At 47.3% G+C, this 27971-nt stretch overlaps 1 protein-coding gene across 3 annotated transcripts in view; it reads left to right on the forward strand.

Annotated features, from left to right (window-relative positions):
• ST8SIA5 (ST8 alpha-N-acetyl-neuraminide alpha-2,8-sialyltransferase 5) overlaps positions 1-27700 on the forward strand; it is a 75581-nt gene extending 47881 nt beyond the window's left edge. For 2 of the 3 annotated variants that reach the window (XM_023543825.2, XM_003406312.2), the window contains 6 exons: positions 3961-4053; positions 14434-14520; positions 17509-17653; positions 21562-21674; positions 25710-25802; positions 27232-27700. In XM_023543825.2, the coding sequence (XP_023399593.2) occupies positions 3961-4053; positions 14434-14520; positions 17509-17653; positions 21562-21674; positions 25710-25802; positions 27232-27700 (1000 nt within the window). The remainder of the gene's footprint in view (positions 1-3960; positions 4054-14433; positions 14521-17508; positions 17654-21561; positions 21675-25709; positions 25803-27231) is intronic. The other variant, XM_023543826.2, reaches the window with a different exon arrangement.
• The last annotated feature ends 271 nt before the right edge of the window (positions 27701-27971 follow it).

Raw genomic sequence — 27971 nt, forward strand, 5'->3', positions numbered from 1 at the left:
AATTTTGTTCTATATTTTTCTCCTGTTCTGTCTGGAACCCTCTGTCATGATCCCTGTCAGAGCAGGCAGTGGTGGTAGCCAGGCACCATCTAGTTGTTCTGGGCTCAGGCTGGTGGAGGCTGTGGTACTGTGGTCCACTAGTCCTCTGGACTAAATTTCCCATGTGTCTTTGGTTTTCTTCATTCTCTTTTGCTTTGGACGGGATAGAACCAATAGATGTATGTTAGGTGGCCATTTGCAAGCTTTTAAGACCCTGAATGCTACCAAAGTAGGATGTAGACCTTTTTTTTTTTTCTTTTTTTTATGAGCTATGTTATGCCAATTGACCTAGATGTCCCCCCAAGACCCTGGTTCCCAGCCCTCAGCCCCAGTAATTAGGTTCCTCAAGGTGTTTGGTTGTGTCTATGACTTTGCCTTTGTTAAGTTGTGCTGACATCTTATAGTGTGTGTTGTCTTTCCCTTCACCAAAGATAACACTTGTCTACTGTCTAGTTAGTGATTTCCCCTTCCCATCTTCTCCTTTCTTGTAACCTTCAAAGATCGTTTTTTTCTGTGTGTAAACCTTTTCCTGGGTTTTTATAGTAGTGGTTTCATACAATATTGTCTTTTGTGATTGACTTATTTCAGTCAGCATAATGCCCTCCAGATTCATCCACGTTGTGTGATGTTTCCCGGATTCATCATTTTTCTTTATTGTTGCATAGTATTCTATTGTGTATATGTGCCATAATTTATTTATGCATTCATCTGTTGTTGGGCAGTTAGTTAGTTTGCTATTGTGAATAATGCTGTAACGAACATGGGTGTACATATATCTATTCGTGTAATGGCTCTTATTTTTCTAGGATATATTCCTAGTAGAGGGGTTGCTGGATCGTCTGGTATCTATTTCTAGCTTCTTAAGGAGGCACCATATTGTTTTCCATAGTGATTGTACCATTTTACATTCTTAGCAGCAGGGCATAAGAGTTCCAATCTCACCATAACCTCTCTAACACTAGTTATTTTCTGTTTTTTTTGATTAGTGCCAATAATGTTGGGGTAAGATGGTATCTCTTTGTAATTTTGATTTGCATTTCTCTAATGTCAAGTGATCTCAAGCATTTCTTCATGTGTGTGTTAGCCGTCTGAATGTCTTCTTTGGTGAAGTGTCCATGCATATCCTCTGCCTATTTTTCAATTGGATTATTTGTCTTTTTGTTGTTGAGGTATTGAAATATTGTGTAGATTTCAGAGATTAGACCCTTGTTGGGTATGCCGTAGTCAAAAACTTTTTCCCAGTCTGTAGGTTCTCTTTTTACTCTTTTGGTGAAGTGTTTTCATGAGCATGAATGTTTAATTCTTAAGAGCTCCCAGTTAAGTAGTTGATCTCCTGGTGTTTGTGCATTGTTGTACCGTCTCTTTAATCTGGATTTTACAGATGAGGAAACTAAGGCTCAGAAAATTGACAGGGCTAACACAGCTAATGAGGGTCAGAGAAGGGCTGTAAACCCAGTTCCAACAGCCTTGCCACGTAACAGCCACCAAACACATGGGACAATATAATGCAGTTGTCATGAGGGGACCAAGTGGAGGCCAGAAGAGGCAAGTCAGGGCCAGCTTTGTGGAGGAAACATAGGGGCTGGGTTCCCAGGGGAGGTGCTACTTGAGTTTAGCTTCCTTTGAGCTATCTTCTTCCTGTTTGCTGTGGATCATCAATTTATTGTTTTGTTCTGGCTTTGTGAGTGAGTGAGTGGGAAGCACTGACGTAACCTTTGAACCGTATGGGCCTTAGAAATCACCTAGTTCAAACAGCTTTGTTTAAAAATTTTTGTTATGGTGAGATATATATAAGAAAACATTTGCCATCTCAACCATTAGGTGATGTTAATTATGTTCTCCATGTTGTATGACCATCAACACTTTCCATTTCCAAATTTTTTCATCACCCTTAACAGAAGCTCAGTGCCCCTTATCAAACAGGAGAAAAATGAGGCCCAGAGAGGGGAAGCGATTTACCTGAAGTCACACAGCTGATTTAGAGGCATATCCGAGACATGACTGCAAGTCTCCTAACTCCCTGTGAACTCTAGGATAAATTCCTCCTGAGGATCTCTGCACCTTTGGAATCTGGAGCTTTTCTTAGCAGCAGCCTAGAATCATGACTTCAGCAGACCCCATGGATTCCAGAGGGACATTGTTGAGGATGATGATCTTTGTGATAGGACACCAGGCCTCACTTATCATTATGTGACTAGAAAACTACGTGAGTTAGAGCCAAAGTCATGGACTTTATTTGTGGCCCTAGGCTGACCTCCTGCATGGGGCCAGTTTGTAGTTGCAGATAACAGAATCCATTTTTGCTAAAGTAGAAAAGGATTTATTAAAGGTACAGATAGTTCACAGAATTATTGGGAAGACTGAAGACTCTAGCTGAGCTTTCAGGAATGCTTCCAAGATTGCATTGTGAAATGGGGCCACCCTGAAAGTTGCTGCCTCTGATAGAATCAGGAAGCTGTTGCCACCATGATGGCCTCCAAGAGCCATGCCACCCTTGCCACATTCTGCACCAGCAAAACAATGCCTTGAACATTGCCACTCTTCTCATAGAACACAGTCAGTGTCTCTGTAAATACTTCAGATTGGTTGAACTGAAATCACATCCAGAACCCTAGCTTCAGGGAAGTCTGGGAAAGGTAGTTTTTAGCTTTCCTGCCATTATAGTGTGGAAGGCCGCTGTAGAGGGTATTGGAAACGGTGTTGGGTACACCAGCCACTCTACCCCTTAACAATAGCCACATTCTAACTTTTTAAAATAACAGCTTCATTGATATATAATTCACATACCTTATAATTCACCCATTTAAAGCGTACAGTTCAATGGCTTTTAGCATGTTCTAGAGTTATGCACTATAATCAATCTTAGAATATTTTCATCACCCCAAAAAGAAACCTTGAATCTATTAGCTGTCACTCCTCATTACCCCCATGTTCTTACCCCTAGGCAATGACCAATCTAATCTACTTTCTGTCTCTAGATTTGTTTGTTCTGGACATAGCATATAAATGAAATCATACAATATGTGTCCTTTGTGACTGGCTTCTTTCACTTAGCATAAGAATCTCAAGGCTCACCCGTTTGTAGCATGGCCTGGCACTGGGCATGTGGTAAGGGCTCATTCAGCAAGTGTTGGCTGAAATTGTTATTATTTTTCTGTATAAAGCTGGCAGAAGGGGCCCAGAGACCGCGCTGTACCCTGCAGTGCTGGTAACATGCCTGTAGCCAGCTGGTGCTGGAAGGGGATTGGGCTCCTCTGCAGTTGGACAAAGGCCAAGCCCCAGCCCTACCCTGCACTGACAGCATGACCTGGGGCTCGGACTGGTTAGCCTCAGTGTTTTCAGCTGCCCAACGAGAAAGAAAGGTTCATCTCATGTACACCAAAACGGGAGTGTGAGGATCATGTGAGCGAATGAAACAAAAATGTTTTATAGAAATCTCAGCTGTGATTGTGGCTGTCAGTGTACAACACTTTCCCAAGAGGAGGAGGCAGGAAAAAAAAAAAAGGCATGGGCAGGATCGGGAGGCCTGAAGTTACATCGCCCCAGACTCCCAGTGCGGCCTCCTGCACTCAAATTTCTCTGCTTTGTCTGGTCACAGGGAAGAGAGAGGATAGTGCACAGACATCTCTTCTTTCTCTCCTTCACAGCCACAGACTAGGAGCCAAACTTGCGTCTGGATTTCCCTATTTGCTTAAAAGAGTTTGCTCTTCTGTCAACACTTACACTCCTGGGGATGTCAAGCCCGAGGGCCCCATGGTCTTCCAGAGCCCCTGCATCAGGGCACCAGCTGGGGTGGGGCAGGGCTGGGGTACTGTATTCATTTGACCAGGAGAGACTCCTCCCCAAGAGCCGCCACAGCCCCCCTCATCCCACAAAGCCCGGCCTACTTCTCTGTGTAACCTCTGTCCTGTTGGTTCCCAGGTACTTTGAATTTTACAAGGGGCCTTTTGAATATAACTCCTCCAGATGCCTGGAGCTGAGGCACGAAATCCTGGAAGTGAAGGTGCTGTCCATGTGAGTGTGGCCGGCTGGGCATCACGGTGTGGTGCGTGAAGCATGGCAGGGCTGGGCGTCAGGGTGGGGTGCATGATGCATGGGGACAGGGCTGGGCATCAGGGTGGGGGTACACGATGCATAGGGCGGGGCAGGGCTGGGCATCAGGGTAGGGGTACACGATGCATAGGGCAGGGCAGGGCTGGGCATCAGGGTAGGGGTACATGATGCATAGTGCGGGGCAGGGCCGGGGGTCAGGGTGGAGTGCACGATGCTTGGGGTGGAGGCCGGGGTGGAAGGACATAGACAGCATAGTCTCCTTCTCAGGGGCCACTTGGCATTTGGAAAGCCTTGGAGGGCTGGAGCGCAGTGATGATTGTGCACCTTGTATGAGAAAAAGCCAAGTTTGCGAGATTATGTCTGGCAGCTCAGGTGTTTGCTTACCGGGCTCAGTTACATCTCCTTGATTATCATCACTGTTCTTCCTGTACAGAAATAGAGGAGGGCCCAGGAATGTCTTACCTGAAATTCTGTTCATCTGGTTAAGTGTTACTCTCTTGCAATAGCCTTTTTACATTTCTTTTTTTTTTTTAATTTATTTTTGTTACTTAAATGATGCAAGATTAAAGTGGTACAAAAGGGTCTATAGTGAAAATTTCTGCCCACAGCTGCCCGTTCTCCTTCCTAGAGGCAAGATGGAACCAAAGCCTGTGTATCTTCTCAGGGTCTGTGTATTCACAAGCATCTGTGTGTGGATAGTCATTAATTTTTTTTACACAAATGGTAAGAGAACTGTGCTTCTCCCCTACTCAGCAGTGTATCACCTATACCTCTTTTACAACCTCTGGGAAGAAAGTGTACTAAATGCTCAGCATTTCTATGTGTTGTGCTTACCTCACCATTCCCTCCCTGGTAGGTTGTTGTTGGGTGCTGTCGAGTCAATTACAACTCATAGCAACCCCGTGTGACAGAGCAGAACTGTCTCACAGGGTTTTTCTTGGCTGTAATCTTTATGGGAGCTGTTTGCCAGGTCTTTCTCCGTTACAGCCATTGAGTTGGTTTGAACTGCTAACCTTTTGGTTAGCAGATGAGTGCTTAACCCTCCCTAGTATAATGGCCATGAATTCAGTCAACCTGTTTAGAGGAATTTGTGGTGTATTAGTCATGAGAGGTTCTATATTTACTTGAAAACAATTGTATCTGGATATGAAAGAAATAGAGTTTATTCAAAGTCTGGCCATGTTGGGGTGCTTGCATGGATTCAGGGCCCCCTGACTAGTTCTGGGACCTCTGCCCATGGCCCACGGGCAAGGGACACTGCTTCTTGAGCCTGTGGCAGGATTTCCAGGTAATGTGGGTAATGGGAAGAACATAGGCGCTGGGGTTAGGTAGATCTTAGATGGAAAGCAGACTCTGGGCCTTACTAGTGCTGTATCTTTATGCAAATTACTTAACCTCTCTGAGCCCTTCCTTAGCTATAAAAATGGGGACAGTATTACCTACCTTTTAAGGGTTATAAGGAGTCACTGGAGCCCTGGTGGTGAAGTGCTTAAGAGCTCAGGCTGCTAACCAAAAGGCCGGCAGTTCAAATCCGCCAGCTGCTCCTTGGAAACCCCCTGGGGCAGTTCTGCTCTGTCTTATAGGGCCGACTCAATGGCATACAACAACAAGGAGTCCCTAAGTGGTTCTGCTACTAGCTAAAAGGTTGGGAGTTCAAATCTACCCAGAGGTGCCTCAGAAGAAAGGCCTGGTGATCTACATCCAAAAAATCAGCCATTAGAAACCCTATGGAGCACAGTTCTGCTCTGACACACACAGGGTCTCCCTGAGTCCAAATCGACTCGATGGCAGCTTTTTTTTTAAGGGTTGCTTTATAGATTGGCTTGTGGAAGCAGACAGCTCAGCAGCTCCTTTCTGGAGCCAGCAGCAGCAGCAGCAGCTTTTCTAGGCTGTCATTCCCAGACTCCAAAACTTCTCAGCTGCTGGAAAGCTCCACGGAAGCAAGCAAATGTCCGACTGGGATCAGCGACATTGTTCATGGTTCGCTTATCAACCAGTGGTCTGTGTGCCCTGTTAGCACCTAGAGATGAACATGTCAGGCAGCTCACCCCTCCAGCAATCCCACTGAGCCCTCTGTGAGCACGCTGCCGTGGTCCCTGTCCTCGTGGACCTCATAGACCCACAGCAGGAGCAGACGTTAATAACTGAACATCCTAAGGCATCAAGTGTGACAGGGAACGTGACCCTGGCCGGGGGGTGGGGTATCAGACAATGTTTCCCTGAGGAAGGGACACTGGAGCTGGGGTCTGAAGGGTGATCAGCGCCAACTAGGCCAGGAGGATTCCAGATGGAGGAACAGTTTGTACAAAGGCCCTGTGCCAGGAGGGATCGCTGTGTCCCAGGCCCTGAAGGATCTCGGCAGCTTGAATGCCAGCGTGAGGGGGAAAGATGGAAGCCATGTTGCGAGAGGGACAGGTGGGGGCCAGACCATGTGGGCCTTGCAGATCAGGATTTAGATTCTATCTTCGTCCAAGAAAGCCCTTGGGAAGATTTTGAACCAAAGGAAGAGGGGTGGGGACACTATCCAATTGGTGTTTTGAAACACTCCACCACTGAGTTCTGATTTAGTGGGCAGACCTCAGTCAGTAGCCACATTCATGGACTCATAAGCAAAGAGCCTTTAACTTTTCTCAGAATTCAAATATTTCAGGTCTTTAAATATTTTCTTCTACTTTAGAAATCCAAAGCACCCTTGGTGGGAACATATCTTAGATTTTTCAAAGGGTAACCGATCTTTTTTTGATTATAAAATGTAGACAATTTCCTCATGGTTGCTTCAGGGTCTGGGCAGGAAGCTCTTAGGAGCTGTGTGGGCCCTAAGGCCATGTGTTGGTCATCCTTCCAGATAACTTCCTATTCCTCTGACATTTTCCGTATGTTGATGTTCATTTCCTGTCAGGGGTTCCATTGAGGGACCAAATTAGAAATGACTCAGGCCCTTAGTTTCCAGCCTAAAACACAAACATTGTGGGGTATGAGGGGAACCTTACATTTTCCCTTAACCTGTGCCCACCCATTGCCCCCTGTTATGGACTCATGTTGGTGGTATTTGGAGCCATGAGAGAGAGACCTGGCAGCCTGTTCCTGTAAAAATTACAGCCAAGAAAATCCTATGGGGCAGCTTTCCAGTGTCACATGGGGTGACTGTGAGTCGAAGTTGACTCAACAGCACCCATTAACAACGACAACACATTTGGCTTTAGTTCTCATCTCTGCCTTTGGAACACCTTCTCTGGTTCCCTAGGACTGAACTCCTGGGCTGAGCAGTCATCCTGGCTGGTGGCCTCTGACCTGACTGGGTCTCACATGGCCTGTCTCTTGCTCTCTCTGTGTCTGCAAGCCCTGGCAGTGCTGGGGTTCTGCAGCGGGGTGGATTGGCCGGCGCTGGTGGTGGGGCATCAGAGTGTGGGCCTGGAGGGATGTTGGGGAGAATCAAGTCCAACTCCTCCTCCCCTGAGTCCTAGAGCCCTCGGGGGTCAGCTGGGTCCTCCAGAGCTGAAATCAGAGACCCCAGAGACTGACCTCTGATCCCAGTTGTTCTGACACCTGGGCCCTGTGGGCCTCCCTGTGCTCCAGCCCAGCACCATGGGGAGTGTTCACGGTGGGGACCCTGAGTCACTGGGAAAAGGTTAAACCCCATCTGTGAATCCGGGGGCTGGTAGGTGCACCTGCGTCCCTCCAGGCGAACAGAATGTCAGCTGGTGTTCTGTCTGTGAAGACAGGGAGGGGTATGATTCAACTGGGAATGATTCTGATCCAAAATTGCTCAAATCAGTGGTATAAGTCAGTCAGCTGGAAAATTCCCACATGGAAAAAATGCCTTGTTACCTGACAATGTCAAATACATGAGGAGTTACTCTGTGATGATTTATTATGAAAACGCATAGTCGCTAATACATGTTAAAATCTTCTTTATTGTTAACCCAGTTGCTGCCTGTGCTCACGCCCAGCTGGGGGTCATGCCTGGAAGCTCACCTGGTGAGCCTCTCCTGCCTGCTCTTTCCTCATCTTCCTGGGTCTGGGAGCTCCGCGCCAAGAGACAAGCTGGGAGCCAGGGCCGGATGGGCAGACAGCCGCTCTCTGGGCTGGGAGGCCCTTCGTGCCTGTAGAGCTGAGGTCTCCGCAATGTACAGGAGTCTGTCTCCTCTGCCAGGCTGGGGCTCCTTGAGGCCTGGGAGTGGGGCTCAGGCACCTGGGAACCCTGCACAGGCAAGGAGCCTGGCCCAGAGCCTGTGCCCAGGATGTGCTTGTTAAATGAATGAGTGGAAACACAGGAGGCCGTGGACAAGAAGGGGGAGAAAAAAGAAGGGAACCAGTAAACAAGTGGGGCATCATTATCATGCCATTGTTACCATCTCTTGCTCATGGTTAGAAAAATCAAGTAGAGCACCAAAGCTTATAGTAAAAAGCAGCAATACCCTGCCCCATGCCTTGTCACCCCCTACCCTGCTTCTTTTAGCTCTTAGCTGTTTCTTCTGATAATTGCCTCTGTATCTCTCAATAATATCTGTATCCTGCTATTTCTAGATTTCCCACTTTTACACAGTATTTTACTGATGCCCTGCTTTAGTGGATAAGGATTCAGCTTTTTTATAGCACACCCAATCCCCTCCCCACATTTCCCCCAGTTGAGGGATATTGCTGTTTTTAGTTCTTCCAGCTATAAATTAGAAGGTCCTTGGGTGGTGCAAATGGTTTGCAGCTTGACTACTAACCTAATCGACTACATCTGTGGAAAGAGACACTGGAGAAACTCAATATCATCAGTCAGAACAAGGCCAGGGGCCAACTGCAGAACAGACTATCAATTGCTCCTGTATAAGTTCAAGTTGAAGTGAAGAAAACGAAAACAAATCCACAAGAGCCAAAGTAAAATTTGAGTACATCCCACCTGAATTTAGAGACCATCTCAAGAATAGATTTGATGCATTGAACACTGATGTCCGAAGACCAGACGAGTTGTGGAATGACATCAAGGACATTGTACATGAAGAAAGCAAAAGGTCATTAAAAAGACGGGAAAGAAAGAAAAGACCAAAATGGATGCGAGAAGAGACTCTGAAACTTGCTCTTGAACATAGAGTAGCTAAAGCGAATGGAAGAAATGATGAAGTAAAAGAGCTGAACAGAAGATTTCAAAGGGCGGCTTGAGAAGACAAAATAAAGTATTATAATGGAAATATGCAAAGACCTGGAGTTAGAAAACTAAAAGAGAAGAACATGCTTAGCATTTCTCAAGCTGAATGAACTGAAGAAAAAAAAGTTCAAGCCTCAAGTTGCAATACTGAAGGATTCTGTGGGTAAAATATTGAACGATGCAAGAACTATCAAAGAAGATGGAAGGAATATACAGAGTCATTGTACCACAAAGAATTGGTTGATGTTCAGCCATTTCAGGAGGTAGCATATGATCAAGAACCAATGGTGCAGAAGGAAGAAGTCAAAGCTGCACTGAAGACATTGTTGAAAAGAAAGACTGCGGGAACTGACAGAATACCAACTGAGATGTTTCAACAAATGGTTGCAATGCTAGAAGTTCTCACCTGTCTATGCCAAGAAATTAGGAAGACAGCTACCTGGCCAACTGACTGGAAGAGATCCATATTTGTGCCCATTCCAATGAAAGGTGATCCAACAAGATGCACAAATTATCAAACAATATCATTAGTATCAAACAGAAGTAAAATTTTGCTAAAGATAATTAAAAAACGGTTGCAGCAGTACATCGACAGAAGCTGCCAGAAATTCAGGGCAGATTCAGAAGAGGACGTGGAACCGGGGATATCATTGCTGATGTCAGATGGATCGTGGCTGAAAGCAGAGAATACTAGAAAGATGTTTACCTGTGTTTTATTGACTATACAAAGGCATTCAACTGTGTGGATCATAACAAATTATGGATAACATTGTGAAGAATGGGAATTCCAGAACACTTAATTGTGCTCATGCAGAACCTGTACATAGATCATGAGGCAGTTGTTCAAACAGAACAAGGGGATACTGCATGGTTTAAAACAGGAAAAGTGTGTGTCAGGGTTGTATCTTTTCACCATACTTATTCAATCTGTATGCTGAGCAAGTCACCCAAAAAGCTGGACTGTAAGAAGAAGAACGTGGCATCAGGATTGGAGGAAGACTCATTAATAACCAGATCACACAACCTTGCTTGCTGAAAGCGAAGAGGATTTGAAGCATTTACTGATGAAGATCAAAGACTACAGCATACAGTATGGGTTACACCTCAACATAAAACAAAAATTCTCACCATTGGACCAATAAGCAACACATGATAAATGGAGAAAATATTGAAGTGGTCAAGGATTTCATTTTACTTGGAGCATAATCAATGCACATGGAAGGAGCAGTCAAGAAATCAAAGGATGCATTGCATTGGGCAAATCTGCTGTAAAAGACCTCTTTACAGTGTTAAAAAACAAAGATGTCACTTTGAGGACTAAGGTACACCTGACCCAAGCCACGGTATATTCAGTCGCCTCATATGCATGCTAAAATTGGACAATGGATAAGGAAGACCAAAGAAGAATTGATGCATTTGAATCATGGTGTTGGCGAAGAATGTTGAATATACCATGAACTGCCAGAAGAACGAGCAAATCTCTCTCGGAAGAAGTACAGTCAGAATGATCCTTAAAAGTGAGGATGGCGAAACTTCGCCTCATTTACTTTGGACATGTTATGAGGAGGGACCAGTCCCCGGAGAAGAACATCGTACTTGGTAGAGGGTCAGAGAAAAAGAAGACACTCAACGAGATGGATTGACATAGTGGCTGCAATAGTGGGCTCAAGCATAGCAATGATTGTGAGGATGGTGCAGGACTGGGCGGTGTTTCATTCTGTTGCACGTAGGGGTCGCTGTGAGCTGCAGCCTATACGATCACACCGAACAACAACAACTAACCTAAAGGTTGGCAGTTCGAAGCTACCCGGTGTAGCCTTGCAAGAAAGTCCTGGTGAATCTGCTTCAGTAAAGACAGTGGTCAAGAAAACCTTATGGAGCAGTTCTACCCTGTAACACAGTGAGTTGTCAGGAGTTGGAATCAACTTGACGGCAACAGGTATATCTATAGATTACCTAATAACCGAATTTCTTGTTCTAGCAAATACAGACAGTGTCTTTTGACCTTGTGCTTTGTTAGAGGAGGCTATTAAAATCACCCCTACTTTTCAGCTTCCCCTCCAGCCTCTGGCTTCAATCATCCTTGAGTTTACTGTTAAAATGTCAGTGCTGATAATATTTACATCCTATTTGTAACCATAATAAGCCTTTTGATGGCTTTCTCTGAAGGTTAACTCTAAAATTTGAAGATCAGCAAACAATGTTTTCATTATTGGGCAATGTACCTATTGTTCACCGCAAGGCTGGGAGGGTACATGATTCCAGCTCCTTTCTTGTTGCAGTTTTTGTCTTTTCTTGGAGTTGCCTTTTTCTCCTGGAACTCATCTCCATCATGACTTATTTTTTTAATGTGATAAAAATATATATAATAAAAAATTTACCAGTTTAACATTTTTCACCTGTACAATTTAATGACATCAGTTATAGTAATCGTGTTGTGTAATCATCACCAATTTGTCAAATTTCTGTCACCATGAATAGAAGCTCACTGCTTTTTCTCTGGCATCTTTTCAGATCATGACAGTTCTGAAGTGTCCCAGTGGAGTGCTTCAGGATAGTCACCCAGTGGGACCTCTCAATCTGGAGCTCATGTCCAACTTTTGAAGTTTCTCTTGAATTTCTTTATAGTTCCTCTTCTTTGTTTTTTATGTTTTCTTTCTCTAGACCATGTAAGAGTTGTATATGGAAACTTCTGGATTGCTCCTCCAGCACTCATATATTTTTCTGTCATCTTTTCTTTCTCTTTGTCCTTTGCTCCTACTTTCTGGGAAAATCCCTTGATTTTACATTCTGGCCCTTCTAATGAACTTTTCTTCCCCCAAGAGCCTTTTCTTTGTTCTCAAAGCAGTCTGTTCTTATTTTAAGAATGTAATGTCTTCTTGAATATCTCTGAGGAGACCAAGTAGAATTTTTTTGGTAAGTTCTATTTTGTTCCTCCAGTCATTTTTCTCTGTGGTTATTTTATCTGGTGGCTTGTCTTGGTCTTCTTCAGGATGACCAGGTTGCCCTTGGTTGTCTATTCGTATTTAACATTAAAACAATAAAAACCTGAGAGGAGTTCTGTGTCTGAGCGCAGGGGAGTCGACTGGCAGTAGTTGCTTGAAAGTAGTTGTTCAAGTTGTGCTGGCCCTTTTGCTGCTAGAATGCCTGGGTGTTTTTTTTTTCCCCCCATGGGAACTGATTATTATTTTTTAGGAGAGGAACAAACTTGGATTCCATCCCTCCTCCCACTCCTGCTGCACATTAAATATTTGACTGACTGCTGTCAGGGTGGACTTGATATTCTGGATACAGGTGCCTGAGTTCTGGATACAGACTCCCAGTTGGTCCTCTTTTCAGCACCATGTCCCCCCTGCCCGCCGCCCCGAGTTTTCCGGGCAGACGACTGAGGGGACTGTGCCATCCTCTCCTTGCATTACCTCCCCTCCAATTTTCCATAACCCTGTCGACCTCTTTCTTCCAGTGAGGGATCCCCCTCCCGCCCCGCCCAATCATTCTGTTCATCTGGTGGCTTTAGGCCTTTTTTAAATTCTTCCTTTTTTGGAGTTTTAGTGGCATCTTAGAGAGAAAAGAGATCAGTGTCTGGGGTCAGCCCTTTACCTTTAAAATAAAGTTGATCTCTGCAAAGCAGTTTATAAACTATTTTAACGCATGTTGTCTTGTTTGATCTCTCTGACAACCTTTGAGATTGGCAGGGCTGACGTTATACCCATCTTACAGATAAAGCAGCTGAGTCTCCGAGAGATTAAGTGACTTGTGTGAGGTAGCATTGCAGGTTGAGGACGGAGCCAGGATTCGAGGCTCCGTATCCAGGCCCTGACCTTGGTCCGGTAGGTGACAGGGCACTGGAGGCACAGAGAAGGGGCCCATACTTTGGTAACCATTGAGTTCTTGGGACCCCTGACCTGGAGTGTTGCCAGGGCCATGTTTCTGGGAGGTGTTTGAGACAGTGACCATATAGGCAGAGGACCTTAGGGAGCAGAGCTGAATGAGCCTAGGCTGGCCTAAGGGAGACCCACCTCCCCTATGACTCCCCTAAGAAGCGCCAGTTTTCCTTGCTGAGGGTCTAGTGCCCAAAAGGAAGCCGCTCAATCGTTTGGCATGTCCTGACAGCCTCCCACAGAGGAGCAGTGAGTGGTGGCTTTGTTGAGGGAATCCCCTGGTTCTTCTGAACCTTATGACCCCTGCCAGGCCAAGGCCTCACTGGAACCCTCAGAGACTAAGAGAATGCTGGGCATTTCTATAGAACAGGAGAATCACCCTCAAAACTAAAGTGTAAGTGAAAGCAGGAAGGGATTTGGTAGGACCCAATGAAGAAGCTCTTGACTGAAATGGGGTGGAAGTAACCAAAGATAGGGAAAGAGTAACAGAGACACTGAAGTGTGTGTGGGAGAGAGGGGTAGGGAACTTGGTATGTGGCCCTAGGGCTTAGGTGATGTCCGAAAAAGAGAAGAGAAACTCATGAGAAGGGAGGGTAGCGACTGTTTGCAGTTAATGTGTACACAGAGCTCGTATTGGTCAGCTAGTGTTCAGGGGAATTTGTGTCTTTGCTTTGGTTCATTCATTCATTCAACAAATATTTATTTTGCTCTACACTGTTCTAGCAGCTGGGGGTGCAGCATGAAACAATTATAAACCCATTGCCATAGAGTCAATTACGACTCCTAGCGACCCTGTGTATAATTATAAATATATCGATATAAATTTATAATTCAAAAACTAAATTTTTATTTTTTGCCAGTTCCAATCAAAAGGAGACGCCTACCTGAGTTAGGTGTTCCTTTTGCTGAGAGTGTTTCAGGCTGATACAGTGCGGAGATACATAAAAACCAACTAGGATAAAGCTCACGCATGGTCGTTCAGAGAAAAGGGGCGCGTCTCGGATTTCTCTTCTGTTTCTGCCGTTAGGAAATTGTGATCTGCCCTAGAACGGAGAAGGAGAAGGGCATGTCTTTGTCATGAGCCCTACTGTGTGCTGAGCACAGTGCTGATGTTTTACTGACACTCACCTCTCACAGGCCTGCTAGGTCTTCCTCTTCTAGGTAGATGTTCCCGGGGAAGCATGCCGACCTTGGGGATGGGCTCGTGGGGAGACACCAGCCCAGGAGTTGGCATATGGGTGAGCAGGAAGGGTGCATTTTTGGGAATGATGATACTTTGTCCAGCTCGGCCCTCTCATACCCTCTCTGTCTCCACTCCTGAAGGGTGAAGCAGTCGGAGCTGTTTGACAGGTGGAAGAGCCTCCAGATGTGCACGTGGGCGATGAACATCTCGGAAGCCAACCAGTTCAAGTATCTATGAGTCACCTGTCCTCCCCAGCCCCTGCTGTGGTGCTCCTCACTCCCACCTCTGCAGACCTCCCTCATGCTCTCAGGCCAGCTCTTATCAGGCGTCTTCCCCAGAGATGGCCTGGGTTGGGCTTTGGAGTCTGGGCTGTGGGGAGGCTCTGCCTCAACACACTGGGTGAGGTGAGCACCTGGCCAGGTGCTTTCCTCCACATTCTCTCCCTTAGGCCTTGCAGCAGCTCTGCCAGGTTGGTGGCATCACCCCAGTATACAGCCCGGGTAATGGAGGCTTATAGCACTGAAGTGATTTGCTCAAGAGCTCCCAGAAGCCTCTGCTGTAAACAGTCCTCCAGAGCATCACTGCCCTGGCCTCCCCATCTGGGGCAGCGGCTCTAATGCAGCCAGTCTCCCTCCTGCTCAGAGCTCCTTAGCTCTCACAGCCCACACCAGGCATTCAAGCACTGCTCAGATTACCTTCTGATTGCTTGCTAACCGGAGCTGACAGAGGCAACTCCAGAGTTCTCCTGTCTCTGAGCTAAGCAGATAGCAAATGTCCAGCAATTCTTTTTGATTAACGGTGAACTTTAGGGTCCTTTCCATCTCTACCATTCATTGAGTTTAGGGTATTATTTTAGGGCATGTAGACTTTATTTCATGGAATAGATGTGATCCTGGCAATTTGTGAATAAACTGGATTTCGGCAACACTGGGCCTAGTTTAACCTCTATGGGGGAAGGTTATGGAAAGTGAATATCACTAAGTAGTTTGAATTTCCTTTATAAATCAGTGGTTCCAGTTTGCTTCAATTCCAGGCCACCTTTAGAGAGAAAATAACAGTTGTTGGGTTTTGTTTTTTTTTTTAAGCTGCAATGTACACAACCAAATATACACCTATTCACAATTTGACATGTATGATTCAATGACATGGGTTACATACCTCACATTCTGTCACCATTCTATTAGAGAGAGTAGTTGTTTTAAGATGCACATTTTGAGAATTGGAAATGTTTAAAGTGATAACCCCTGAAAAGGGGTACTAGGGGTATTTGTGAAGCTGTGGGAACCTAGCCAAGGCCCAGCCGTAGTTTGCAGAGACCTACCTGTCAGAAAAATAGAGCATGAGCTTGAGTGAAGTGCTGGAGGAGTGGGGAGCAGGTCTAGGCTGATGCAGGTGCAACTGAAGATTTGCCCCATATGAAGTGTTTCTGTGTGGGCTTGGGGTGGGTAAGGCTGTATACACTGAAAAAAAAGGATACGGCTTATAAGACACTCGGCATGGCTGAGGCCAGTGAGTGGCACTAGAGTGTTGTCCAGGCTGAGCACATCTAAAGAAATAACACAGCAACAGAAAAATGATGCTGCAAGAGAAAAGTGGGGACAGTGTGGGGGCCTTCGGCAGGGAGCTGACGGCACTATCCTGTCCTCTCAGCTGGGGTGGAGGACTTTGGTTTCCCAGGGGCAGGGGAGCAAGATATGCCCAGGATCTGCCCTCATCACTGAGCCCTGTGGGCATGCCTTGGAGAATGTGTGCAGAGTGAAACACCAGCTGCAGAAAAGAGAAAAGTCAGCCTTGTCTGGCCGGCTGACTCCCAAACCCACTTTGTCAAGCACATTCTCCCTTGGAGGCTGTTTTTAAAGCAAGCCTACATCTGAGCTTTAACAGTCCTGTAGCTCATGTTCAAGTGTGTTTTTGTGGGTGGAAAAAACCAAACTCACTGCCATCATGTTGATTCCAACTCATAGAAACCCTGTAGGACAGAGTAAACTTCCCCATAGGGTTTCCAAGGCTGTAAATCTTTATGGAAGCAGACTGCCACATCTTTCTCCCCAGGAACAGCTGATGGGTTCAAACCACTGACATTTTGGTTAGCTGCTGAGTGCTTTAACCTCTGTGCCAACAGGGCTTGTTTTTGTGAGTGAAAACTGCAGGGAATTAAAACAAAAAAAAAACAAAACAAACTCTTAAGTACTTCTTTTAAAGATTCCTAGGTGGCGCAAGCGGTTTGTGCTTGACCATTAACCTAAATGGTGGAGGTTCAAATGCACCCAGTGGTGTGATGGAAGAAAGGCCTGGCAAGCTGCTTCTGTTAAGATTAGAGCCAAGAAAACCCTATGGAGCAGTTCTACTTTAACACATGGAGTCACATGAGTGGAAATTGACTCAATGGCAGCTAACAAGTACTTCTTTAGAAGCCACAGCCCATTTTCTGCAGGGAGCCATCCAGTATCAACCCCCTCCCCCCATCCCAATTCCTGGCCCTCCCCTATTTCTAAAACAGTTTCAAAATGCTTGAGACCACACATTTTGTTGACTCTGTGTCTTCATTTGTGCCCCGCCGGATGGGAAACACCTTGTCTCAAGTCTGCTGTGGGGAGCAGGAAGCTAAGGACGGGCCCTGCTTCCCTGGGCTTTCAGTGAGGACTGGATGATTGTAGCAAAAGAGCACTTCTGGGAAGTGGTAGGATGCTAGCAGATCTTGAGGAAGCCTGAGTGACGGGTGATTAGCCTTATGTGTTAAACTGCGTGTTGAACCCTCGTGTAACTTGCGTTGTGGGACACAGAGGTCATGGTCCCCACCATCAAGGGGCTTTCACTCCACCTAGGGAGGGATGTGGCAGACAGTGAGTGGTGCACAGTCTGTGCTCTACACCTTCAGTGGGAGTGTGGTCAGTGGGGCTGGGGTGGAAGCAGCTGGGAGCTTCATGGGAGGGAGACCAGGCCTGGGCACTGAATGAGCAGCATCAGGAGAGGTGGGAAGGCCCCGCCTAGGCGCTGGAAGGAGTACTGAAAGGGGTGGGAACAGCACACGCAAAGGTGTGGAGGAGGGAACAGTCCTGGGAATGGAGGGTGGAAGAGGACCGGGCAGAGACCTGGTGTTAGTCGGAGCTCCCTGGTAAACCCAAGGCGCCTCAGTTCATGGCCCTTCTCTTCTTTGCGTGATTTTGCTTTGCCCCTCATCACCAGTGTCTCCTATCTGCCTCCCTGCCCGGCAGGTCTACTTTGTCCAGGTGCTGCAATGCCCCCTCCTTCCTCTTCACCACCCAGAAGAACACTCCCTTGGGGACGAAGCTCAAGTATGAGGTGGACACCAGCGGCATCTACCACATCAACCAGGAGATCTTCCGCATGTTCCCCAAGGTGCTGCTCCCGTTGTCTGGGGAAAGGGGCGGCCTGGGGTGGGGGCAATGGAGCAGTGCCATGTGGTGGTGCGCCCCTCACTCTCTGCCTCTGAGCCCAGTCGTCTTGTCCCTGGTTGGTCAATTTCTAGGTCTCGTAGAACACCCTCTGGGTTTCCTTGGGGGCCTGTCTGAGCACACTGAGTGACAACTGGCTATTATTGAGTGACTTTTGACAATAAAGTGGTTATAACAGTCTGGTTATTGCATTGCTTGCAGAAGACGTCCTGCAGATACCTGAGGGAATGATTAAGCATTTGTCCTCCCAACTCAGGCATGTGTCCTTGAGGTGGTACGAGAATCAAAGAATATGTGCAAAGATTGCGTGCACAAGAAATCATAAACCAATACAAATCAATGCACAGAAAGGTGGCTCTCACATTGGGTGACCTTGGGTGGTCATTTTGTCTTTCAGGGCCTCAGTCTCTTTGTCTGTAACATTGGTGTTGGGCTAGTTTGGCTGCTTATAACAGAAAGCCTAAAATATCAGAGACTTACCCATTGCTGTTGAGTCAATTCTGACTCATCGCAACCCTATAGGACAGAGTAGAGCTGCCCCATAGAGTTTCCAAGGAGCACCTAGTGGAGTCGAACTGCTGACCTTTTGGTTAGCAGCCATAGCACTTAACCACTACGCCACCAAGGCTTTCATCAGAGACGTAAGCAAGATAGAAATGTATTTTTTCCCTTTTACATGAAAGGAGTCTGGAGGTAAGCTGTTCAGGGCAGCATGGCAGCTCTCTGGTCATCATCGACTGCAGATCGAGTGGTCCACGTGTGAACTGTCCAGATAGAGGAAATTCAGGTGCTTGCACTCACTTCTGGGTTGACTGTGGTCCAGACTTGCTGCATCAGTCTCTCAGGGGCATGGGTACCTAGAACTTGTATTTTTAGCAGATCCTGATGGTTACCCACATGTGGGAAGTGGCGGTGTAGCTTCTGAAGAGGAGGAAGGACAGTTCCATGGGAGGTGTTCATAGCCGCTTCTAAAGTGCTCCAGGCCCAGGGCAGCAGTTAGTGGGTCAGTGTGTAGAAATGTGGAGTGGGGACTTGTTCAGGTCTTTGTGGGTGAAATCTGAGGCTGGGCTGCCCTGCTCCTCTGGGGAGTGCTAACAAAGCAAAGCCCAGCATGGCTCACTGCATTTTGCCAGTCATACTGGGGTGCACTGGTAAGACTTGGGGGTATGGAGGAGGCCCTGAAGGTGGAGAGATATCAACCATGTTTTCCCACATCGTCACTGTTGAAGGTTGATGGGGTGTGAGCTCTCTTTACAAATTTGGATTTGCAAGGCCTGAAACACGAGGCTGGTGACAGCAGGGGAGCTTGCATCTCATGTGGGCAATGCCAGTGGGTGAAACACAGTCAGGTTATGACATACAGGTCCAATGGGCCACAGGCATAGACTCCTGAGGCCCCTGAATTAGAGCAAGGATCGCCAGCCTTTTTTCTGGAAAGGGCCAGGTGGTATTTTAAGCTTTGCAGGCCGTATTATCTGTGTGGCAATTACTCAAGTCTACCATTTCAGCACAGAAGCAGCCATTGACAGTATATAAACAAATGGGCATGGCTGTGTTCCAGAAAAAGTTTTGTTTTTATTAAACACTGAAATTTGAATTTTTATATAATTTTCAAATGTTATGAAATCTTTTTCTTTTTGATCATTTAAAAATGTAAAAACCACTCTTGGCTTGCAGGCCATACAAAAACAGGCGGTAGGCCAGATTTGTCCCACAGGCCATAGCGGGCCGACCCCTGAATTAGAGCATTGTGGCGTAGAATAACATTTCCCAAGTGGCCCAAAGGACAGGCGTTCCTTTGGGTTTGTAAAAAATACAGCTTCTCAGGCTCCTACTCCCACCCTGAAAATTGTGATTCTGAGGTTCTGGGAAAAGGCCCTAGAATTTGTGTTTTCAAAAAGTATCTCAAGTAGTTCTTAACTTACAGAAGTTTGAGAAACACTGACTAGAACTTAATAAGCCTTTGGTGATTTCTTCAAAGATGACTTTGGTTTTTTTCCTTTCTCTGGTCAAAGTCAAACAGTGCAGCTTCTCCATCAGCCCTTGTTAGATGCCCTTGTTCCCTGGCCCCCTTGGCTGGTCCCTCCAGGGGAAATGAGCCATGAATAAGGACACAGGCAGATGGAGCTTCTCCTTTAGATTTAGTGTGGTTAACGGTAAGCCCACTGCAGTGTGATTCTCCGTGAGACCCTGTCCTGGCAGCTGGTCCCACTGGAGGCTCAGGGTGCTGACCATGTCCCTCTCAGGTGGTGGCTGGCCAGCTGGAACATGTAGGAGGAAAGCTGCCTGGCAGACTCCTGGGTGTCAGAACTGGAAGGGACCTTAAGGCCATCTAATAATAATAACAACCTGGTCCCCTTTGCTGAGTTGCTTCTGGGCCTGGCACTGCACAGGGTAGACTCTTGGTTTATACCAGAGGTTCTCAACTGGGGGCAGTTGTACCCCAGGGGACACCTGGCAATGTCTGCAGACATTTTTGATTGTCACGACTTAGGAGGGGTGCTACTGGCATCTAGAGGGTAGAAGCCAGGGATGCTGCTAAATACCTACAATGCACAGTTCAGCACCCCCCCCGCCCCAGAGCAAAGAATTATCTGGTCCAAAATGGCAGTGGTCCTGAGGTTAAGAAACTCTGCTTTACCTAATCTTATTGGATTCGCATGAGATGCACATGATATTATCCTTATTTTACAGATGGAAAAGCCGAGTCTCTGAGAGCTCAAACCACTTGTCCGTGGTTTCCTCAATTTGGTATGGGGCAAAACCAGGACTACTCTTGAGTCTTTTGACTAGGTTGCCCGACTCATCCAGGTTTGCCCAGGACTTTCCTGTGTTAGCACTTAAAGTCTGGCATCCCAGGAACCCCCTTGGCCTGGGCATACCAGGATGGTTGGTCACCCCCTACCTTGACTCCAATCCTGTGTTCATCCCTGTACCACGTCGCTGCCTTGCTCCACCTGCCTCAGGTTGCCACTGTGGTCTAGAAGGGACATGGTGGAACCAGGCCTTCTTACGCTCAGGCTGGTACTTTCTTTCTCCTGCCAACTTACCTGGAGAGCATGCCCAGGGAGCATCCAGTGCCCAGACCAAGGTAACCCTGCCAGTCGAGATGTGAGAAGGTTGGAGCACCATGTGGGGGTCACTCCCGGTGCTCCCGTGAATGCCTCCATCACTCATGCTAACACCTGCCCCCCCGCGCTGAGCTCTCACCTCAGAGACCCCAGGTATCCCAGCTTCTCACCGCTCTCCTCTGACATGGTAGCCTTGCTTGCTGACTCCCTGGTCCCCTGCCCATGCTGCTGCCAAATCCTAGCATCTGTCCCGCCTGTGTGACTTTTCTGCCCTGGGCCTGGGTCTTCCGCCTGGAGCAGAGGCTGGGTCTGCACCTTATCTTGAGCTGAAAGGGGTGAGGGGCAGATTTAGGGACCTTGTCTCTGGGTAGTCTGCTGCTGTTGCCCCCAGGACATCTGCATTAACCGTTAAAAAATGTATAAGCGGAGGCATAAGAGAGCTGAGCCTTTCAAACACTAGGAAAACCGAAGGCTGTAGTATTAAGCGGGGATGGCCATAACCTGTCTGCTCTTCTTTCTAAAAACCCAAGGCTCCCAGGGCTTATTGAAAGAGGCCATGGAGACCTGGGCTCCAATTACAGCACATTCACTCATCACCTGAGTAACTGACAAGTCTCTGACTGCTCTTCTCATCTGGGAAATGGAAGAAGCGTTCTGCTCCCACATTCCCTATGAGGCTGTCCCGTGAAGCCATGAGCCAGGATGAAAGGGGCACGTGGTACAGACAGTGAGCACCGGATGAAGGCGGCCAGGCTGACACTGCCTGTGTCTCTCTCCCCAGGACATGCCTTACTACCGGTCCCAGTTTAAGAAGTGTGCAGTGGTGGGCAACGGAGGCATCCTCAAGAACAGCCGCTGTGGCCGGGAGATCAACAGCGCTGACTTTGTGTTCCGGTAAAAGGGTCACCCTGGGTCTGCACCTTCCAGTTCTGCCTCGCCCCTTCCTCCTCCTCTGTGCCCTTCCCCCTTCTGGGTATATCACCTAACCATCCATGCCTCTGCCTCCTGAAATGGAAGATGAGGAGGGTAACAGTATGTATGAGGTTAGTATGAGGATTAAATGAAGAAGTTAATCAAATCAGGTGGCTGCTGTTGGGTGCCGTTGAGTTGATTTCCATCTCATAGCGACCGCATGTGACAGAGTAGAGTTGCCTCATAGTATTTTCTAGACTGTAATCCTTATGGGAAAACCCTCGTGACGTGGTGGTTAAGAGTTTGGCCGCTAACCAAAAGGTCGGCAGCTCAGATCTATCAGGTGCTCCTTGGAAACCCTACGGGGCAGTTCTACTCTGTTGTATAGGGTCGCTATGAGTTGGAATCAACTCGATGGCAATGGGTAATCTTTATGGAATCAGATCGCCAGAACTTTCTCCTGCAGGGCTGCTGGTTGGATTCGAACCACCAACCTTTTGGTTAGCAGCTGAGTACTTAACCATTTCACCACCGGGGCTATACCATGTTATCTGTGTGACTCTGTAAATATAACAGCAAATATCCCCCCTAAGATATGTTACAGTCCATAGTTATTTGCACATAGTTTTGGAGGTAACATGGGCCCTTTCTCCAGACATTGTCATCAACAGCAGTGCAGCAGCAGTAGCAAAGCCTTACTGAGTGCCTGCTATGTGTGCACCAAAGCTTGTTGAGTCCTCACCATGTTCCAGGCATTGTCATACTGGATGGCATCGTATCAGGAAAGAGCACTGATGGAGCCAGACCAGCCTGTTCTGCACCTGTCTCTAACCACCTAATAGCGGCAAGTCCCTTGACCTCTCTGAACGTCTTATTTCTCATTTACAACCCAGGGACTCTAATATCTACCACCTGGCACAGTGGTTAAGAGCTCAGCTGCTAACTAGAAGGTCAGCAGTTCAAATCCACCAGCTGCTCTTTGGAAACCCTATGGAGCAGTTTTGTTCTGTCCTATGGGTTGCTATGAGCCAGAATCAACTCAACGGCAATGGGTTTGGGCTTTTTTTTTTTTTTTTTTTTTAAGGTTGCTGAGGGCAATGGTCAAGTGCTTGGCTGCTAATCAGAGTCAGCAATTTGAACCCACCAACTGCTCTGCGGGAGAACAGACCTGGTGATGTGCTCCTATAAAGATTTTGGCCTAGAAAGCCCTATGGGGCAGTTATACTCTGTCTTATAGGGTCCCTATGAGTCGAAATTGACTCAGCAGCACACAACAACAACAACAATTATTGAAAGGAGCCCTGGTGGTGCAATGGTTAAGTACTCAGCTGCTAACTAAAAGGTTGATTGTTTAAATCCACCCAATGGTTCTGTGGGAGAAAGACCTGGAGATCTGCTCCCTAAAGGTCAGAGCCTAAAAAGTCCTATAGGGCACTTCTATTCTGTCACATGGAGTTGCTGTGAGTCGAAAATGACACCTGCAGCAACAGCAAAGGTTGTTGATCTCTTGTTTAATCCTATGAAAGTTCCTGGCATGTCATAGATGTTCGATAAGCGGTAGTCATCTGCAGACTCATCCCTTGTCTTTAAGAGAAATATAAACCCTGCCTTCCCTGATGGTCTGATAGACAGGGGTGGGGTTGCATTATGAGACAGGTGATGGTCCTGGCCCTGTTAGAAAAGGCCATGTAGAAACTTGACTTAGTCATCTTGTACTTTTATAACAGAAATACCACAAGTGGATGGCTTTAACAAAGAGAAATTTATTCTTTCACAGTCTAGTAGGTTACAAGTCCAAATGCAGGGTGTCAGCTCCAGGGGAGGGCTTTCTCTCTCTGTCAGCTCTGGAGGAAGGTCCTTGTCCTCAATCTTCCCCTGGTCGAGGAGCTTCTCAGGTGCAGAGACTCTGTGTCCAAAGGACGCGCTCTGCTCCTGGTGCTGCTTTCTTGGTGGTATAAGGTCCCCAAGTCTCTGCTTGCTTCCCTTGCCTTTTATCTCTTGGGAGAAAAAGGGTGGTGTGGGCCACACTCCAGGGAAATTCCCTTTACACTGGATCAGGGAGGTGACCTGAGTAAGGGTGGTGTTAAAATCCCACCCTAATCTTCTTAACATAAAATTATAATCGCAAAATGGAGGACAACCACACAATACTGGGAATCATGGCCCAACCAAGTTGACACATTTTGGCGGGGGACACAATTCAATCCATGACAAAACTCATGGCTTCTCCTTGAATAAAGGGTCCTGTTAAACCCCTAGTTTCCCCAAGAATGAAGGACCAGATTCTTAACATGGCGACCAGTCCCTCATGGTCTGGCCACTTCTTCCGTCTCTGACCTCAACTTGAACCACTCTCTCCTCACTCTGTGCTCCAGCCACAAGGCTTCAGCCACTCATTCCCTGAATGCTTCATGCTCCCTCCCACCACAGGGCCTTTGCACAGATGCTTATAACCTTCATATTTGCCCAGTTAACATCTGCTCATTTTCAAAACTTACTAGTTCATTTACTATCCAGTATTTGATACATATGAAAAATATTTGTACCACATAGGTAAGTACGAAGGAAAGTAATCAAATGAATATCTGTGAACCAACTACTTAAGAACCCAGACATTCTCAAAGCCATTAATCAACTCGTATGCTCCTTCCCCATCCCACCTCTGCCTTGCCCAGAGGTAATCACCACGCTGAATTTTTTACTTGTTAAAAATGGTTTTATCACATGTAGATATATCCCTAAGTGATTTATTGTTTAATTTTGCACTTAATTGTGCTCATGAGGAACCTTTACATAGATCAAGAGGCGGTTGTTCAGATAGAACAAGGGTATACCAACTGGTTTAAAGTCAGGAAAGGTGGGCGTCAGGGTTGTATTCTTTCACCATACCTATTCAATCTGTATGCTGAGCAAATAATATGAGAAGCTGGACAATATAAAGAAGAACGGGGCATCAGGATTGGAGGAAGACTCATTAACAACCTGCAATATGCAGATGACACAACCTTGCTTGCTGAAAGTGAAAAGGACTTGAAGCACTTACTAATGAAGATCAAAGACCACAGCCTTCAATATGGATTGCACCTCACCATAAAGCAAACAAAAATCCTCACAACTGGACCAATGAGCAACATCATGATAAACTGAGAAAACACTGAAGTTGTCAAGGATTTCATTTTACTTGGATCCACAATCAACAGCCAATCAAAAGACGCACTGCATTGGGTAAATCTGCTGCAAAGTACCTCTTTAAAGTGTTGAAGAGCAGAGATGTCACTTCGAAGACTAACGTGCGCCTGACCCAAGCCGTGGTATTTTCAATCGTGTGAAAGCTGGACAATGAATAAGGAAGACCGAAGAAGAACTGACGCCCTTGAATTGTGGTGTTGGCGAAGAATATTGAATATACCATGGACTGCCAAAACAACGAACAAATCTGTCTTAGAAGTACAACTAGAATGCTCCTTAGAAACAAGGATGGCAAGACTGCGTCTTACATACTTTGGACATGTTGTCAGGAGGGATCAGTCCCTGGAGAAGGACATCATGCTTGGCAAAGTACAGGGTCAGCGGAAAAGAGGAAGACCCTCAACAAGGTGGATTGACACAGTGGCTGCAACAATGAGCTCAAGCATAACAATGATTATAAGGATGGTGCAGGACTGGGCAGTGTTTCATTCTGTTGTGCATAGGGTTGCTATAAGTTGGAACTGACTCAATGGCACCTAACAACAACAACAGCTACCTTTGTAGCCCTCTGCCCTGTGATCAGAGCAATGGTGGTGCAATGTTTAAGGCTTTGGCTGATAACCAAAAGGTCAGCAGTTTGAATCCACCAGTCACTCCTTGGAAACCCTATGGGGCAGCTCTACTCTGTCCTATAGGGTCGCTGTGAGTCAGAATTGATGGTAACTGGTTTTTTTTGGTTTGGTCCTATGATCACCATCCCTCCTTCCCCTCACCGTCAGCTGCTTCCCGGCATCACCTGTAGACTTACTGACCTTGTCTCTTCTGCAGGTGCAATCTACCCCCCATTTCGGAGAAGTACACCGTGGACGTGGGAGTAAAGACAGACGTGGTCACTGTGAACCCCAGCATCATCACAGAGAGGTCAGTAGTCCTCATTTTAGAGCTGCACCATCCAATAGGGTAGCCATTAGTCAAGCACGGCTACTGACCACTTGAAATGGGCTGGTACAGACCGAAATGTGTTATCTGTAAAACGGACAGTGGATTTTGGAGACTTCATATGAAAAGAAGGATGTAACATACCTCATTAATCTTTTGTATTGATTACACGTGGAAAATAGTATTTTGAATATATCAGGTTAAATAAAATATAAAAATTATACCTGTTTCTATTTAAATAGAAATATTGCATATATTTAAATATTTATTTAATATGTTGTTGGTTGCTGTTGAGCGGATTGTGACTTCTGGTGACCCCACATGTGCACAGTAGAACTGTGCTCCGTACGTAGGGTTTTCAAGGCTGTGACCTTTTGGAAGCAGATTGCCAGGTCTGTCTTCTGAGGTGCCTCTGGGTGTGTTTAAACCTCCAACCTTTTATTTAGTAGTGAAGTGTTTAACCGTTTGGACTACCCAGGGAACCTATGATATATATAAGGAAATATTTATTGAATAGTATTTAAATAGAAACAGCGGTTACTAGTACATTAAAAATGACATGTGTAGGCTGCAGTATATTTCTTTTGGAGAGCACTGGTCTAGGCTGTCTTCATCTAGAGTTGAGTCAGAGAGTTTTCCAGTGTGTGACCAGGGGCACAGCAGCCCCCTTTGCAGGGTGTGTCCAGGTGTCATTATGCAAAGATCCTGACCACCCCCCCCCCACCCCCATCCTGGCTCCCCTTGTGGGGTCTTGGAGGCTTTGGAGGAAGGGGCTAATGTGTTGAAACCCCAGCCCTGGGAAGAGTCACCCCATCCTGGCCGGATGAGGGTAAGAGGAAGGGACAGTGGGAGTTATTGAATTGGATCAGATGCTCAGGGAACACCTGTTTAAGAGGTGGGATGGAAGCAGTCAGCAGTCACTTGTGAAGGGGCACTGAGAGAGGTCTGAGGTGAGCCAGGGGCACAGGGCCCTAGGAGCAGGGAGGGCTGTTGAATGTAAAGAAAGGCTGTGAGATGCACCTGGAGGCTGGGGGAGGGAGGGGCTGAGACAGGAGGGCAGCTGCATTTGTTGTGTGTCACTGGGTATCTTGAGGAAGACAGGGCAGGTGAATGGTGTGGGGGCTCCAGGGAAAGCCTTCTTCCCCCAACTGCTTCCCCTCTGAGCGATCCCTGTGGTCAAACACTGGACAGTTGAGTTCTGATTGTCCTCCTCCCAATACCTACTTACAAAATACAACTCTGCTGAGAAAGGCCAGGTGTTTACATGATAGGTGAGTGAGGTGAGAGGAGGCAGGGGTGGTGAGCCCCCGTGTCCTTTGAAAAGATCCCAGGGTGCCGGGGTGGGGGAAGCCTGGGGCTCCAGGGCCTGGAGGGGTGGGCGGCTGACCCCTGATGCCGTCACCCTCCTCAGGTTCCACAAGCTGGAGAAGTGGCGGCGGCCCTTCTACCGCGTGCTGCAAGTGTACGAGAACGCGTCAGTGCTGTTGCCCGCTTTCTACAACACGCGCAACACCGACGTGTCCATCCGCGTCAAGTACGTGCTGGACGACTTCCAGTCGCCGCAGGCGGTCTACTACTTCCACCCTCAGTACCTGGTCAACGTGTCGCGCTACTGGCTCAGCCTGGGCGTGCGCGCCAAGCGCATCAGCACCGGCCTCATCCTGGCCACAGCGGCGCTCGAGCTCTGTGAGGAGGTGCACCTCTTCGGCTTCTGGGCCTACCCCATGAACCCCTCGGGCCTCTACATCACCCACCACTACTACGACAACGTCAAGCCCCGGCCCGGCTTCCACGCCATGCCCTCCGAGATCTTCACCTTCCTGCACCTGCACAGCCGCGGCATCCTCCGCGTCCACACGGGCACCTGCAGCTGCTGCTGATGGCAGCGCGGCCAGGCTGCCCGGTCCCCACCCACGGCCACCACAATTCCCTTCCTCTCCTTCCTGGTGGGACTGGGAGCCCCAGGCCAGGCAGGGAGAGGCCAGGAGGCCAGGCAGCGCAGGGCCTGCCCTTGAGGGAGCCCCTCCCTCAGTAGTTAAGCTTCGGGCGTGGGTCCCAGGGGGCGGGGAGGCAAGGGTGGGAGCTGGGGCACAGGCAGCTTGAACTGAGCTTCCTGGGCCTCCACCCACGGAGAGCGTGCTGCTGGGCCAC

This window comes from Loxodonta africana, chromosome 11 (genome assembly GCF_030014295.1).
Source record: "Loxodonta africana isolate mLoxAfr1 chromosome 11, mLoxAfr1.hap2, whole genome shotgun sequence".
In the NCBI taxonomy this organism is placed as follows: domain Eukaryota; kingdom Metazoa; phylum Chordata; class Mammalia; order Proboscidea; family Elephantidae; genus Loxodonta; species Loxodonta africana.